This window comes from Podarcis pityusensis, assembly GCF_964106645.2.
Source record: "Podarcis pityusensis genome assembly, chromosome: 12".
NCBI lineage: Eukaryota > Metazoa > Chordata > Lepidosauria > Squamata > Lacertidae > Podarcis > Podarcis pityusensis.
Genome location: NC_138037.1, coordinates 44,929,530 through 44,944,677, shown reverse-complemented (window position 1 = coordinate 44,944,677; position 15,148 = coordinate 44,929,530). Strand labels below are relative to the sequence as shown.

General features: G+C 41.6%; 1 protein-coding gene and 1 long non-coding RNA gene across 2 annotated transcripts in view; one reads left to right on the top strand and one right to left on the bottom strand.

The window, feature by feature from the left end:
* Positions 1 to 15,148, bottom strand: part of CMTM8 (CKLF like MARVEL transmembrane domain containing 8) — a 36,206-nt gene that overhangs the window by 5,245 nt on the left and 15,813 nt on the right. Inside the window, exon 2 of the mRNA XM_080975110.1 lies at positions 434 to 607. Coding sequence (XP_080831236.1) covers positions 434 to 607 — 174 coding nt within the window. The remainder of the gene's footprint in view (positions 1 to 433; positions 608 to 15,148) is intronic.
* LOC308459629 lies at positions 1,044 to 3,466 on the top strand. The gene is made up of 3 exons (XR_013978241.1): positions 1,044 to 1,176; positions 1,650 to 1,770; positions 2,587 to 3,466. It is a non-coding gene; the product is annotated as an uncharacterized lncRNA (long non-coding RNA).

Below are 15,148 nucleotides of genomic sequence, written 5' to 3'. Positions count from 1 at the left end.
AAAACCCTGCATGGTCCTCAGTATTCTGTAACAATAGGCCCTCCAATGAAATGAATGGAAAGTTCTTTTGAGGGTGGGGAGCTTAGTACACCCACAGGAATTTCCTAAATGCACAAGGATACAGTGGTACCTCAGGTTAAGTACTTAATTCGTTCAGGAGTCCGTACTTAACTTGAAACTGTTCTTAACCTGAAGCACCACTTTAGCTAATGGGGCTTCCTGCTGTTGCCGCACCGCCGGAGCACGATTTCTGTTCTCATCCTGAAGCAAACTTCTTAACCTGAAGCACTATTTCTGGGTTAGCAGAGTCTTTAACCTGAAGTGTATGTAACCTGAAGTGTGTGTAACCTGAAGCGTATGTAACCTGAGGTACCACTGTATGCTGTTATCATGACATTCCCATGTTCCAAATTAGATGAAAGCTGATACTCACTACAGTGGTCCATGGCACTTGGGGAATCCGAGTGTATGTCATTGTCATGTAGATGATTAGGAAGAACAGCGTAAGGACCCAGTAAAACACAGCTACAAACATTACCCAGCCAAAGACAGGATATAGGAAATATTCTGTTCCAGCAATCAGCGTCCATACCAACAACCCCAAGACCTGCAAATATGCAAAGAAAACAGAATAGTGTTACCCAGAAGAAAGGCATGATATGTACATGCACAAAGTATTGTTCTGCTTCATGAAAATGGGTTACTGGAATAGAAGGCCAACTCTAAGCAATTATTTGCTGGCACAGAAATCACAGAATGGGATAGAGCTCCTATCCTATCACAGTTAATGGGAATAAGGTTTGACTTTGGCGTAGTCAGGATTTTACCACATCTAGGTCTGTCGTAAGAGGCATTTCTATATGAAAAGGATTTGTACAAATGTTAGCGCAACAGATTTGTTTCCAAAGCAATTTAAATAATATTTCACAGCCCAAAAACATCCATGGTTAAACAAGAGGCAATTTCAGTAGACAGACTGCTTGTACAATCTAAAATAATGAAAGCTAGGCAAAATGTGTAACATCAGGTAAACAGCTCTATAGTAAGGTAGGATGACAAAAAAAAGATTGGAATCCTTTAGTGAGAGTTTCATTTTGTCAACTCAGCAGAGACTCTACATTCAAAGTAATGTATGGAATCGTCTACTCTCTCCCTGGCTATGACCTTGAGGAAAATGTAAGTCTGAATAGCTTTAATCTATCTTTCCAAATCATTAGGATTATATCAGTTCCAAATGCCCATATTTAACAGGCCTTAAAACCAAAACTTACATACACTTTCATATTATAGAAAGAGGGTAAGCCGTTTTACTTTGGCTTTTTTAAGGACCTACTATTATATTTTCCTGAGCGTTGCTCAGGATATATCCCAATGCAATGCTAACTTAAACCGCAATCATAGAATTTTAGGAATATTTCACATCTTACATACATGTTCATTTTTCTTAATTGTAATTAACGCTTAAGAGGAACAAGAGAAAGGGGCTACTATAATTTCGGGCACGCTTATCCAAACCCTTAAATCTTATATTTGTTCATTTATATGTAGGAATATTTTATGCAAATGAAAAGCGTGTTAAATAATTGACGCGTGATTTCTTTAATTTAGTAACAGGCCATATTAATATTCATTGTTATATTTTTATACAGGTTGTCATCAGTTGCAGACTATCATTTCTAGTACCAGTCAGCTGCTTCTGCCACTGGAGGTCACCATTGTTCTACATAGAAATGTGTCTTCTGCGGTATTAAAGCAGTTTCTAAAAAACAGGTGATAGAATTTGGTTGTGATTTTTGCCTTGATCAACCTCCAGTTCTGAAATAACCAGTGGTAATCACTGAGTTATCCAGTTCTTCAAATCTCCATTAATGATCAATAACTATAATTTCTAATTGATCTATAATAAAGGTAAAGGTACCCCTGACCATTAGGTCCAGTCACGGACAACTCTGGGGTTGTGCGCTCATCTCGCTCTACAGGCCGAGGGAGCCGGCGTTTGTTCGCAGACAGCTTCCGGGTCATGTGGCCGGCATCTGGCGAAATCAGAACAGCACACGGAAACACAGTTTACCTTCCCGCCAGAGTGGTACCTATTTATCTACTTGCACTCTGATGTGCTTTCGAACTGCTAGGTGCACAAGAGCTGGGACCAAACAATGGGAGCTCACCCCATCGCGGGGATTCGAACCACTGACCTTCTGATCAGCAAGCCTTAGGCTCTGTGGTTTAGACTACAGTGCCACCTGCGTCCTTAATGAATCTATAATAGTATCTACTTAAAGTACTTCTAACTGCCACAGCCACATAAGGGTGCAACTGCTTTTCTTTTTTCTTTTCTCTTGCATTAAAAACAGTTGTGAGCTTTATTGTAGCCTTTCCTTTCCCATGGTGCTAGCTTTGCTTTCCCTGGTCTAGTTTTCTCATTGGTCCAGTTGCAGATTTTAACACTGGCTTCCTAAATAATAAAATGATGCTTTGCAAGTTGGCAGCCAGACACGTTTTGCTCTCCCTTCTGCTGTTTATCTTAACCATTGCTTAGAGGTAACCTGTCCACATAGGCTAATAAGTGTTCATTATTTATTTTAGGCTTGAGTATCCAGCAAGCAAGGCGACAAGAAGAAATCATAACATATTCTACAAACCACGAAAGGGGCAAAGGGCTTGTAACACACAGGGCAAACAGGATATTATGAGGCAGGCTTGCCTAATTGTGGTAGTCAACTTTTTTGACACACCAAACTAGCAAATAATGAATGGGTTATTCTGATAAGTCCGCTAGATGTCTCTCGGTGTGTGTGTGTGTGTGTGTGTGTGTGTGTGTGTGTGTGTTACAGCCTCATATATTTTCTTAGCTGGCTGGGCCTGTGAATATTTAAATCAATTTGCAAGAGACATTTTTAACACTGTGGAAATGCTGTATTTCACACAAGTATACAGATATGGATTGAGCATAAGTCATCAGCCAACAGCCAGCCTGACCTTTTCAAAATTGTAATCAAGAAATGTGTAATGTTGTTTTGGAGTTTTGTCAGGCTCAATAAAATACAGTGTTCAGCTTTCCTGAAACAGCTGAAAATGTCAAACACCCCTGAACCCATTATATCTCAAAGCTGAGACCAAAATTAATGAAGTGAGCCTCAAAGCTCACACGGAGCCTAGAAGAACATCTTGTTGATCATCTTTATCAGGAAATAAATGTTTTTGTTATGGATGAAGACTAGAAATATTCCTTCTTTATTTCAGAGAATCATAAAATGGTAGAGTTGGAAGGGACCTCTGTGATCATCTAGTCCAACCCCCTGCAATGCAGGAATCTTTTGCCCAACATGGGGCTTGAACCCACAACCTTGAGATTAAAAGCCTCACGTTCTACCAACTGAGCTATCCCAGAGCTTTTATTAATCTTTTCCCATTAGGCATCTCAAAGTGATTTGCAATGTAACTAAAAGAGCAATCCTAGATGGAAGGGGGGTGGCATAGAAACCTCAATCAAAAGCACTGCCAGCCTCACACATGGGGGAGGAATCTTTCCTTTCTTCTCCCTTTTAAAGAGACATCGGTCACCATTTGTAAGTATTGAAAGTAAGTACAGTATGTCAACTGGTGCAACCCTTGCTATTGCTATCTTTCATGGTGTGATGTCAGAAGAACAGAGGAGGGGTTTTGCATTCTGCATATCCATAGCCCCTCCTGCTGATGTGCCCAGAGATCATAGACTTTTTGCCTGGTTCAATAGAGAGTGTGGTCTCATTCACATAATGGCCTGGTACAGATTTCAAATGTCCCCAGTTCAATAATTGTGGTTTGTTGGAATGGGAGCGAGTCATGAGCTGAGGTGCTCCCCCTTCTCTCACACACCTGCCTTGAGAGGATACTTTCTGGTTGTTTAAACTACAGTTTCCCATGGTTCCTGCAAACAATGGTTTGCAGTGCTGGGTTTTGGACATCACCATTTGTTGGGCCAAGTACGTTTCAGACGCAGCAGGTCATTGCATCTATGAAAGACCCTGTCTTCAGAAGCAACAAGATGCAACTTGCTATCTCTTGATCTAATCTGCTTCATAAAGCTACTACAATGATAAAATGGGAATACATCCTATAGGCTCCTCTGCAATTTCTTAGGTGGAGGGATGAACAGTCAAGCCAAGTTTGTTTACTGAAGGATCTCAGAAGTTATCACAATAACAAGTAGGAGAAAGTTAGTAACACAATAAAGAACTTTCGTGTCCATAAACCTGCAATTCTTGAACCTCTGCCGAGATACTTCTTTATGAAGGAAAGAGCAAGTCTGTAGCAGCGTATAAAGGATATGATGCATGCAAATCTATTGCTGGTGTGATAGTTTCTAAACCTTGATTTATTATAGCAGTGTTGGATCCTGTTAAGACATAACTCTCCCCCACAAAAAAAAAACCATAAACACCCCAAAAGGTTTATGTTTTCAGACTCTAACATAGAACTTGGATAATCAAATACATGTGGACTATATTTCAGAGATCCATTGTGAAAAATAGCTCTGTGCAATCACTTTGTTGCCAGCAATGCACATATTGATGAAATAGGAACATCTTTGTGCAACAGAATAAATGGACAAAAATCAGGTATTACATATGGCAAAGCTCAAAAACCTAGTGGCGCAGAAATAAAACTGCTAGCACATTTGCAGAGCTAAGCAGGGTTCAGTATGGATTCAAATTGGATGGGGGACCATGTGTTGATATTCCAGCATTGCAGAGGTTTGGACTAGATGACCCGCGGTGCCCTTTCCGACTCCTCAATTCTATGACATGCTGTAACAGACTTGAAAGCAGCTGTGCTTCAACACAAGGGTATTTAAGGAAGCTAAGCTCCAAAGTTGGAATTCATGTGCACTATCAGACTTAGGCTCAATGCAGGGAGCAGGAAGCAATTGTCTCAATCTAGACTTGTTCACACAATATTTATCTGGCTTTGCAAATTCATCGCTGGTTGGATGGTGGGCTGCACCAACTTGGCTTCTATTCATTTTGACTAGTTCTCCTTATCATTTATGCCCTGCACAATAAAGTAAAAGACACATGCACCTCATTGCTTTGCTGGGCCTCCTGGCTTGTAATAATTTTTCTCCACCTTCTGCTCTGCTTTGTTTAGTACTCATGAATATACTGTACTTAACCCGTCAACTAAGAACACGTCATACAACTGTCAAAGTGGGCACCGGCCCAGGATGGCATGTGCCACAATAAGACTGTTAAGTCTTATAGATGTCATAGACCCATAGAGTTGGAACAGACCCCAAGGGCCATCTAGTCCACCCTCCTGCAATGCAGGAATCTCAGCTAAAGCATCCACAACAGATGGCCATCCAACTTTTGCTTAAAAACTTCCAAGGAAGGTTCTTCCTTCTCAAAGAAGACTCTTCACTGGTTTAAACTGCACCCTTCTAAACTAGAATAAACAGATGCCTATTTCTCAATGGAGAAATTTTCCCCAGTAGTGATGTATGGAAGTGAGAGCTGGAACATAAAGAAGGCTGATCGCCAAAGAATTGATGCTTTTGAATTCTGGTGCTGGAGGAGACTCTTGAGAGTCCCATGGACTGCAAGAAGATCAAACCTATCCATTCTTAAGGAAATCAGCCCTGAGTGCTCACTGGAAGGACAGATCCTGAAGCTGAGGCTCCAATACTTTGGCCACCTCATGAGAAGAGAAGACTCCCTGGAAAAGACACTGATGATGGGAAAGATGGAGGGTAGAAGGAGAAGGGGACGACAGAGGACAAGATGGTTGGATAGTGTTTTCGAAGCTACCAACATGAGTTTGACCAAACTGCAGGAGGCAGTAGAAGACAGGAGTGCCTAGTGGACAGGAGTGCCTAGTTGGACACAACTAAACAACAAAATTTCTCAATGGAAAGCTGTAACACATTAGTGTTTTTTTTAATGTTCCAGTACTTTTCCTACTCAATTAAGAATGTTCGTTTCCTACAGCGGAGTGCAATGCAACAGGATCTCACAGATCCATTGGGGAGAAAAGACTCTGGTTTTCCTTTTTCAAGCCTTGTCCCAGTTTGCTTCTGGCAGAATTTCAGAAAGCCAAGGCCTCCATCCTTGCAAGGATCTCCGCTTGACCTTACACAAAAGGGACTGTCTGCTCTGCTCTCTTACAGTTTTGACATAATCAGATCAAAGAAACACAGCTTTCCTCCTTTCCCCCCCTCTTCCATCCTCCTTGCTGAAATGAATCTCCTTGAAATCTTCACTGGCACCAGTATTGTTCTTCAGTACACACCAAAGCATACTTAGGTTTCACGAGAACAAATGGGTCTGAATTTCACTGAACTGCAGATAAAATCTGGACTCCCTAAGTAGCAGCGGCTAGTGCAAAATGCAAATAGATGGCAACTCGCTTGGGCAAAGGTACTCTGAGTATCTCCAGCTGTTAGGCTGATGACATGTCCAAATACAACTGAGTTCACCAGCAGTTAATACAGCTAAAACTCTACTGCAGGATCGGGAAGTATATACATTTTTTTCTGCTGAGGGCTATATTCCCTCAAGAGTAATCTGTTAGGGGATGAATACTGGTGGTGGGAAGAGCCACAGGCAAAGGTGTTATGGATTAAACTAATTCAAAATAAAGGATGCTTCAATCTTCATCATGACAACCTCAAATTAAAATTCCCAGGCTTATGCAAGTTTATTCAGAAGTAAGCCCCACCAGGTTTGGAAGATTTGCTCTCAAATGGGTAGATAAAAAATTATTTCAGTACCAGAGAGCAATGCAGCTATTGTTCTGGAAAGCGAGCGAAAGTAATTCCGCTCCGACTTTGATGTGTTTACAGTGGTACCTCAGGTTACATATGCTTCAGGTTACATACGCTTCAGGTTACAGACTCCGCTAACCCAGAAATAGTACCTTGGGTTAAGAACTTTGCTTCAGGATAAGAACAGAAATTGCGGTGCGGCAGCAGCAGGAGGCCCCATTAGCTAAAGTGGTGCTTCAGGTTAAGAACAGTTTCAGGTTAAGTATGGACCTCCGGAACAAATTAAGTACTTAACCCGAGGTACCACTGTATATATCTACACACACACACATACAAGACAGGAACTTACAAGTCTGTTCTCAGAGATCTGGCAAAAGCCTCTTTTACCCAACCATACAACCAGGGAAATGTTGTGGGTTTTTTAAAGAGCAATTATTATTTTTAAATGAAATACTGTCCCTTGCAATTTTTCTGAAACAAAAAGAGGCGGAAGAGACACTTTCATGAGCCAGATCTTTTAATAGGTAAGCTAACAAAATGTGGATCACTGCTGTGGGAACTCTTATGGTATAAACCAGCGGTTTTCAACCTTTTTGAGTCCACGGCTCCCTTGACCAACTACATTCTTTCTGCGGCACCCCTGTGGGGCTCAGGAGCCCAGTTACGTCACCCCTTGCCTGCAGAGCTGGCAGCCTCTCACCCTTTTTTGAGCACGCACGCTCCCTTGTGGAGTGGTCCCTCAGCCTCCTCTCCCCTTTCCTTGGGAGTCCTCTGGGCAGCAGCTGCTGCAACAAACAGTTGTCCAAGCCTTTGGGAGGCAGAGACAGGAGAGGGCATCAGAGGAGGGAGGGAAGGAAAGAAGCAGAGAGGCTAGTGCTGCCCGTGGCACCCCTGACCATCATTCAAGGCACCCCAGGGTGCCATGGCACACTGGTTGAAAAGCACTCGTACGAAACAACAACTTTGATGCCACATTTCTTTCCTCAACTGAATCTAATTTTAAAATACTGAATAACTTTTCTCAGAAGCTGGCACCAGGTTTATCCCCCTCGTCTTCCACACTAACAAAGGAGCTTGCAGAGAACCAGCCATATTCCACCATAAACTTATCAATTAGGCTGCATCTTGTCAACTGGCTCAACATTGGGTACATAACTTCATAAAACCAGGGAACAGACTTACAAAAACAAATGAAGACCTTCACTGTTTCAACTTGCTTCTACTTTGTTTTCCAACGTGTCATATTTTTCCATGAATAAGACGGTGTTTTTTTAATTATTCATTATTATTATTTTTGGCGGCTGTTTGCGTCAAGCGGGCAGACGATGGGTCAACAACTCTGGGCAATCTCCCCCCATTTCCTTAATTTGGTATCCCCCAAAATAGGGGTCATCTTATACACGGAGGCGTGTTATACACAAAAAAATACAGTATTTTGTATCAGTAAAAAAATTGGTGAGGCGCGAACAGATTTTTATTCTGAAATTGTGGTCTAGAGAAACAAGTTTGAGAACTACTGTGCTACAAGCTTCTTTCTGATCTTACCTCCAACTACACTTACTTGGATGCACGTCTCATCCTGTTTCTCAGTTTCATTGTATTTTGATTGTTTTCATTCCATTTCCCTTTTGCTTTTAAATGAGCGGCTTTAGGGTCCCCTTTGCAAGAGCCAAAAAGCAGTACAGTACATATAAAAAAGTTTATAAATAAATGAATTCCAATTCATGGGACTTACACTTTCAACTAAACAGGATGAGGATCATCAACCTATGAGAGACTTTCAACATTTCATATTTCACATGGGGGAAAAATGTGTGGAATGTAAAATACTAGATTAAGTATGCCCTTTGTATAAGCAATTGCATAAAATATTCCCTTTGAAAAAGAAACTTGGGACTTTCTTTTTTTACTTCAGTCCTAAAATTTTCCCTTTAATATTAAAAGGTTTTATTTACATTGATATTGTTTAAATGCAAATACACTGTAATGAAGAGTTGTCTTTTTAATGGCTTCAGATTTAATATCCCATTGTATTACTGAGCCAGTGCTATGCCTAAATAATATCTGAGTGACGTTCCCCCCCCCCCCCATTTCTTTTCTGTTGAGGAATGTCTAACAGTGGCTGTTAACAACTCCTGACCAAAGATTTATTTACATTGGTTGGTTTGTTTAAAGAGTTTCTAACCATTGCAAAAGAACAATGCTGTATACATCTGCTTCATTAACAGTGGCAAGCTTTTTGTTGTTTTTTGAATCTCCACCTTCCTGCTACGCCATCTATATACAGCTGGCACCATCATTGTTCTGTGAATCTGTTTTTAACATGAGAAAAAGCTTTCCCTAACGCTTGTTAGAAACAAGATTTGCATTGACTCCTGTTGCAATAAAAGCTGAACATCAAAACAAGGCAGAGACAGAATGGAAACATGGTCCAACCAGACAACAGATGCATTAACATATTCTCAAAGAAACCATTTAAGAACAATTCTAAATTTTTGTACTGTACATCTTACTTATGACATTTGCATGCTGCACCACAAGTTCTCTTGGCAGCTTACAAGAAATAAGTATGAAAACAATTTGAATGAAACATGAATACATAAACTGAAAAGTGAGATAAATGCAACAAGAAAACAAAACTCAATCCATAACCTCAAAGTGAAAAACAAAACAAAACAAAACAAAATTCTAAATCCCTTCCGCAAGACTATTCATGTTTTTAAATCAGAAGACTGGAACCTTCATTTATGCTTGTGAAGTAAAGTACTTTCAGCTACTCTGCATAATCCAACAGAAGAGTGAACATTCTCTAGACAATTTGCAGCAAAACACATTCAGGGTATATAGATCAAGCAGTGCAAACATTAACTTCTCAAACTCCATAGAATCATAGCATTTGAAGGGACCCAAGGGTCATCTAGTCCAACCCCCTGCAAGGCAGGAATCTCAGCTAAAGCATCCCTGAAAGATGGCCATCCGGCCTCTGCTTAAAAACCTCCAAGGAAGGAGAGCCCACCACCTCTCATGGGAGTCTGTTCCACTGCCGAACAGCTCTTACTGTCAGAAAGTTTTCCCAAATGTTTAGTTGGAATCTGCTTTCTTGTAACATGAAGCCACTGGTTCGAGTCCTACCCTCCAGAGCAGGAGAAAAGAAGCATGCTGCCTCCTCCATGTGGCAGCCCTTAAGATAGTTGAAGATGGCTATCATATCTCCTCTTGGTCTCCTCTTTTCCAGGCTTAACATACCCAGCTCCTTCAAGCGCTCTTCATAAGGCTTAGTTTTCAGACCCTTGATCTTCTTGGTTGCACACGTTCCAGCTTGTCAACATCCTTCTTAAATTATGGTGCCCAGAATTGGACACAGTATTCCAAGTATGGTCTGAGTAAGGCAGAATAGAGTGGTACTATTACTTCCCTTGATCTGGACGCTATCCTTCTGTTGGTGCCACCTAGAATAGCATTAGCTTTTTCACTGCTGCATCAGACCTGTTATTCCAAATAACCCAATGGGCCAATTTGGAAACAAATTATTTAGATTCTTAGTATAAGACTTATACAACAGAAAATAATATTCAGAGTCCACTGGACTCCAGCAAAACTATACCTGAAGAAAATAACAAGTGCAGACAACTGCTGGAGATGTGGGAGTAAAAATGCGAACTTAGTACGTATGATGATTAAATGTCCGATGATAAAATCATTTTGGTGTGAGGTGAGGATAGTTATAGCAAGAGTAATAAAAAGAAATTGTTATTTAGGGGAATTGAATTGAATTCTAAATTATATTCCGGAAACGTGGGAGATTACAAGGGGTCAAAAAAATGTATGTACCGTGCCATAATAGAAGCAAAAAAAACTTGTTTTGATGAATTGGAAGAGCCGCAAAAAGATTCCATTGAGCACATGGATTGATAATATGGACAGACTAGCTACATATGAACGAACTGCATGTCAACACAAATTAAGAATGTATAAATATGAAGAAATCTGGAAGGAATATTTAAGCGATAAGGCAGACAATGGTGGGAAATAGGAGGAGGAGAGTTGGGGAAATATTGTTTAAAAGGTGTAGTCATAGGTATATCAGTATTCAAAGTTGAATTGTCAAATTGTGTTAGTAGTGTTATTATGGTTTCTGTTGTATGTGTCTTTTGCGGTTGTTGAAAAAATGATTAAATAAATTAAAAACAAGCAAACAAATTATTTAGATTCTTTGCCTATGGAACAAGCAGCGTGCATTTGGGCACTGCCTGTCAGAGAAGAGCGCCAATCTATGTCCAGCTCTCCTGTTTTCCTCAACTCAAATTTCCAGGCAATTCCGATGAACCCTAAAAATTATGGACTTCATATTGCTCTAGGATACACATAAGAAACGCCTGCTGATAAGGCCAACCACATGCCTATGAGAAGCCCTCAATCATGACTCAAGCAGGACAGCATTATTCCCATCTACAGTTCCCAGAATTCAGGGTGTTCAGAGGCCAACTGCCTCAGGTAGCAGAGGTAAAGCATAGTCATCAGTTAGAAGCCCTGATACACATATCCTTCATGAATTTGTCTAATCCTCTTCTATTTTTTAATTATTGGAAATTTCAACACAATAAAGGTACCCCTGCCCATACGGACCAGTCGTGTCCGACTCTAGGGTTGTGCGCCCATCTCACTTAAGAGGCCGGGGGCCAGCGCTGTCTGGAGACACTTCCGGGTCACGTGGCCAGCGTGACAAAGCTGCTCTGGCGAGCCGGCACCAGCGCAGCACACGGAAACGCCGTTTACCTTCCCACTATAAAGCGGTCCCTATTTATCTACTTGCACTTAAGGGTGCTTTCGAACTGCTAGGTGGGCAGGAGCTGGGACCGAAAGACGGGAGCTCACCCCGCCGCGGGGGTTCGAACCACCGACCATACGATCGGCAAGTCCTAGGCACTGAGGTTTTACCCACAGCGCCACCCGCGTCCCTTCAACACAATAGTTTTATCAAAAATACATCATCCACATTATTATTATTTTCCTCTCCATTTTCCCCCTCCCCCCCTAAACAAAACAACCCCCCCCCAACCTCCCACCCCAGCCCCGGACTTCCCTCAGCTCCTTTCTCTGGTTTCTCAACACATATTTCTATCTGCATGTTATAAAATTGTAAAAACCCTCAAGTTGTCTATCTATATCTTACAATAAACAGTTTGCGAATGTTTATTCAAAACCTGCCAAAGAGTCCAGTTCATTTTGTTGCTTCCTCAAATATTTCATAAAAGGTTCCCATTCGTCTTTGGAGTAACAGTTATCCTTATCACGTAGTTTGTGTGTCAGTTTTGCCAATTCCACATAATCCATCAGTTTTTCTTGCCACAGTTCTTTCGTCGGGATTTCCTCATTCTTCCATCCTTGTGCTATTAAGACTCTTGCCGCCGTTGTCGCATACATAAAAATATGTTTTACAGGTCTTTACCCACTATCCCTGTCTAATCCTCTTCTAGACCCAGCCAAGATGGTGGACATCGTTGCCTCTTCTGGGAGCAAATGCTATAGTTCAACTATGTCCTGTGCATCTTTCATCTGTCCCGAGTCTCCCAAAGTTTAGCTTCGTTTAATGCCACTGAGTTTTAATATTTAAGAGGAACGAACACTTTTCCCCATCTGCTTTCCCAGCATTGTTTGTCATTTTATCGCACAGTCCTTGGAGAGGTAAAACGCATTCCTTGAAGGTCAAAAGAGGAGCCATAATTGAGGCCTGTGCACAGAGCTCTCTCTCTCTCTTGATACACACCCACACAGGATTCTCTGTTTCCTTTTTCAGTTTCAATCCCACCAGAAGGTGCTCAAGGTGGCTGACGACAGTAAAAGAGAGACCAAAATACCAAGCGAGAATTAAACACCTAAAACCAGGCAGGTAGAAAAATCCCTAACAACAGCCATCAAGCAATCTGCTTGAACAAATGGCAACATATTGACAGCGGCCAAAACATCGTTCATTAAGTCATTCATTCAGCTTTTTATAAGGTCAGGTGCCTGCCTCCATAAATACATATTTGCTTGATCATCAGAGAATGAGCAGCTGCCAGGGCTGAATAACACCGGTCCTACACTGGTTCCCAGTATGTTTCCGAGCACAATTCAAAGTGTTGGTGCTGACCTTTACAGCCCTGAACAGCCTTGGCCCAATATACCTGAAGGAGCGTCTCCACCCCCATCATTCAGCCCAGACACTGAGGTCCAGCTCCGAGGGCCTTCTGGCGGTTCCCTCATGGCAAAAAGTGAGGTTACAGTGAACCAGGCAGAGGGCCTTCACAGTAGTCATCCCTGCCCTGTGGAACGCCTTCCAGTCAGATGTCAAGGAAATAAACAACTATCTGACTTTTAGAAGACATCTGAAGGCAGCCCTGTATATGGAAGTTTTTAATGTTTGATATTTTACTGTGCTTAATGTTTTAACTGCTGGAAGTCGCCCAGAGTGGCTGGAGAAATCCAGTTAGATAGGCGGAATATTATTAATAATAATGCACCCACAAAAAGTTATGTTCTCCACAGCCTGCCCAAAAGCTGTTTGGCAAACTGGAGAAATGTAATTTTGTCAAGAGAAAATGGTACACAAATGGGGAGGTATGCCTATATGAATGTCTATGAATTTACCCCCCACCCAGTACAAGTCCCACCCACCATCACATATGGCTTCATGGAATGAAATAGTTGTCCACCTCTATCCACTCCCATGAACAATGTAACATTGGTGGACAAGCTTCTTAGAACTTTAATCGGCTGTTTCACTGGACATCCTCTTCAGCCAAGGAGATCTGCAAAATAGCACACATCCTCCTTTGTTTCCCTGTGTTACGCTGTTCCCCTGTGTTACGCTGTTCATGTGAGGAGTACAGAAGCTGTACTACCCAGGACAGGATAGGGTTGTGCAGGGTTGTTAAGGCAGCAGAGAGCATTGTTGGCTGCCCACTCTCCACCTTAGAGCAGATTTATGCCACAAGGTGCCATAGGAAGGCACTGGACATAGTAAAAGATCCATCGCATCCTGGTCACTGTCTCTTCGAGCTCTTGCCGTCGGGACGGAGATACAGGACGATGAAGACAAGAACGAGCCGTCTTAAGAACAGCTTCTTCTCCAGAGCGATCTCGGCCCTGAATGGGAAGCCCGGACTTTGAAAGTCATCTAATCTCCCTTGCTGTATTATACTGTATTGATTAATTAGAGTTTTTATGGAGCAGTCAAGTAATTTCATTGTCCCCGAAGGGGGCAATGACAATAAAGATATTATTATTATTATTATTATTATTATTATTATTATTATTATTAAATGCACAAGGGAGCTAGCGACAACACCCCAAACCAGCTCTTAAGTAGAATAACATGATAATTTAGTTCCAACCTGAAGACCTCATAAACTAGCGTTGTTGTTTGTATGGAAATGCTTTGTAATTGCTTCCAGCGGACCTTGTGAAAATGCAGAGCTAAAGAAGCTCCATCTACATTGGAGAAGGTTTCCAGTGCCGAGATAGGAAAATTGCAAAAGGAATGCAAGGCAAGAGAATCTAAAGGCAATTCCATTGACTGCAAGACCTGCAGACCTTTTCTGGCATTTAAAAGCCACTATATGTCAAGACTGTCAAGTCCAATATTGTTCAGCACAGTACACTACGCAGAGCTTGAATTATTTATTCTCTTATCCCACAATTATTGTGAGTGTTGGGTGGGTGGGTGGTTTTTTTTGGGGGGGGGAGAGGTACTGGCCTTCAAATGCACTGTAATATAAACCAAGCAACCTGTACTTGCTCAAAATCACTGCTCACCACCCCTGCATATAGTTTAGACCAGTGTTTTTCAACCTTTTTTGGGCAAAGGCACACTTGTTTCATGAAAAAAATCACGAGGCACACCACCATTAGAAAATGTTAAAAAATTTAACTCTGTGCCTATATTGACTATATATAAAGTAATTCTCTTGAATAGGAATCAAATAAACACAAAGAAAGTATTTTATAATTACTTTATTATGAAATAGTAAGTAAACACAAATATGAAAAATTATAAAATACTTCATTCAGTGCGAAACCTGGGCCTGTTTGGCTGAACACAAAGCTGATATTCTGGCTGGAATCGAAGAAAGACACACACTGTGTTCGGGCGGGAAGGAAGTCGGAAGATGATGTCCTACTGTGATAGGTCCAGGCTGGAGTCTGGACCAATCACACCCCGGACATCAGAAAAGTGGAGGGTGTCCCCCTGAGGAGCGCCAATCAGCGCCCCTGCTGCCCAAGGGTGGGGTCAAAAACCCCACCCCCCCATACCCAGGACACAGTCCGGCCCCCGCCTAGTGGGCGAAAATTTGAATTTTATTTTTTTTAAAATCTTTCGAATTTTTCAATTTTTCCCACGGCACACCAGGCAACATCTCG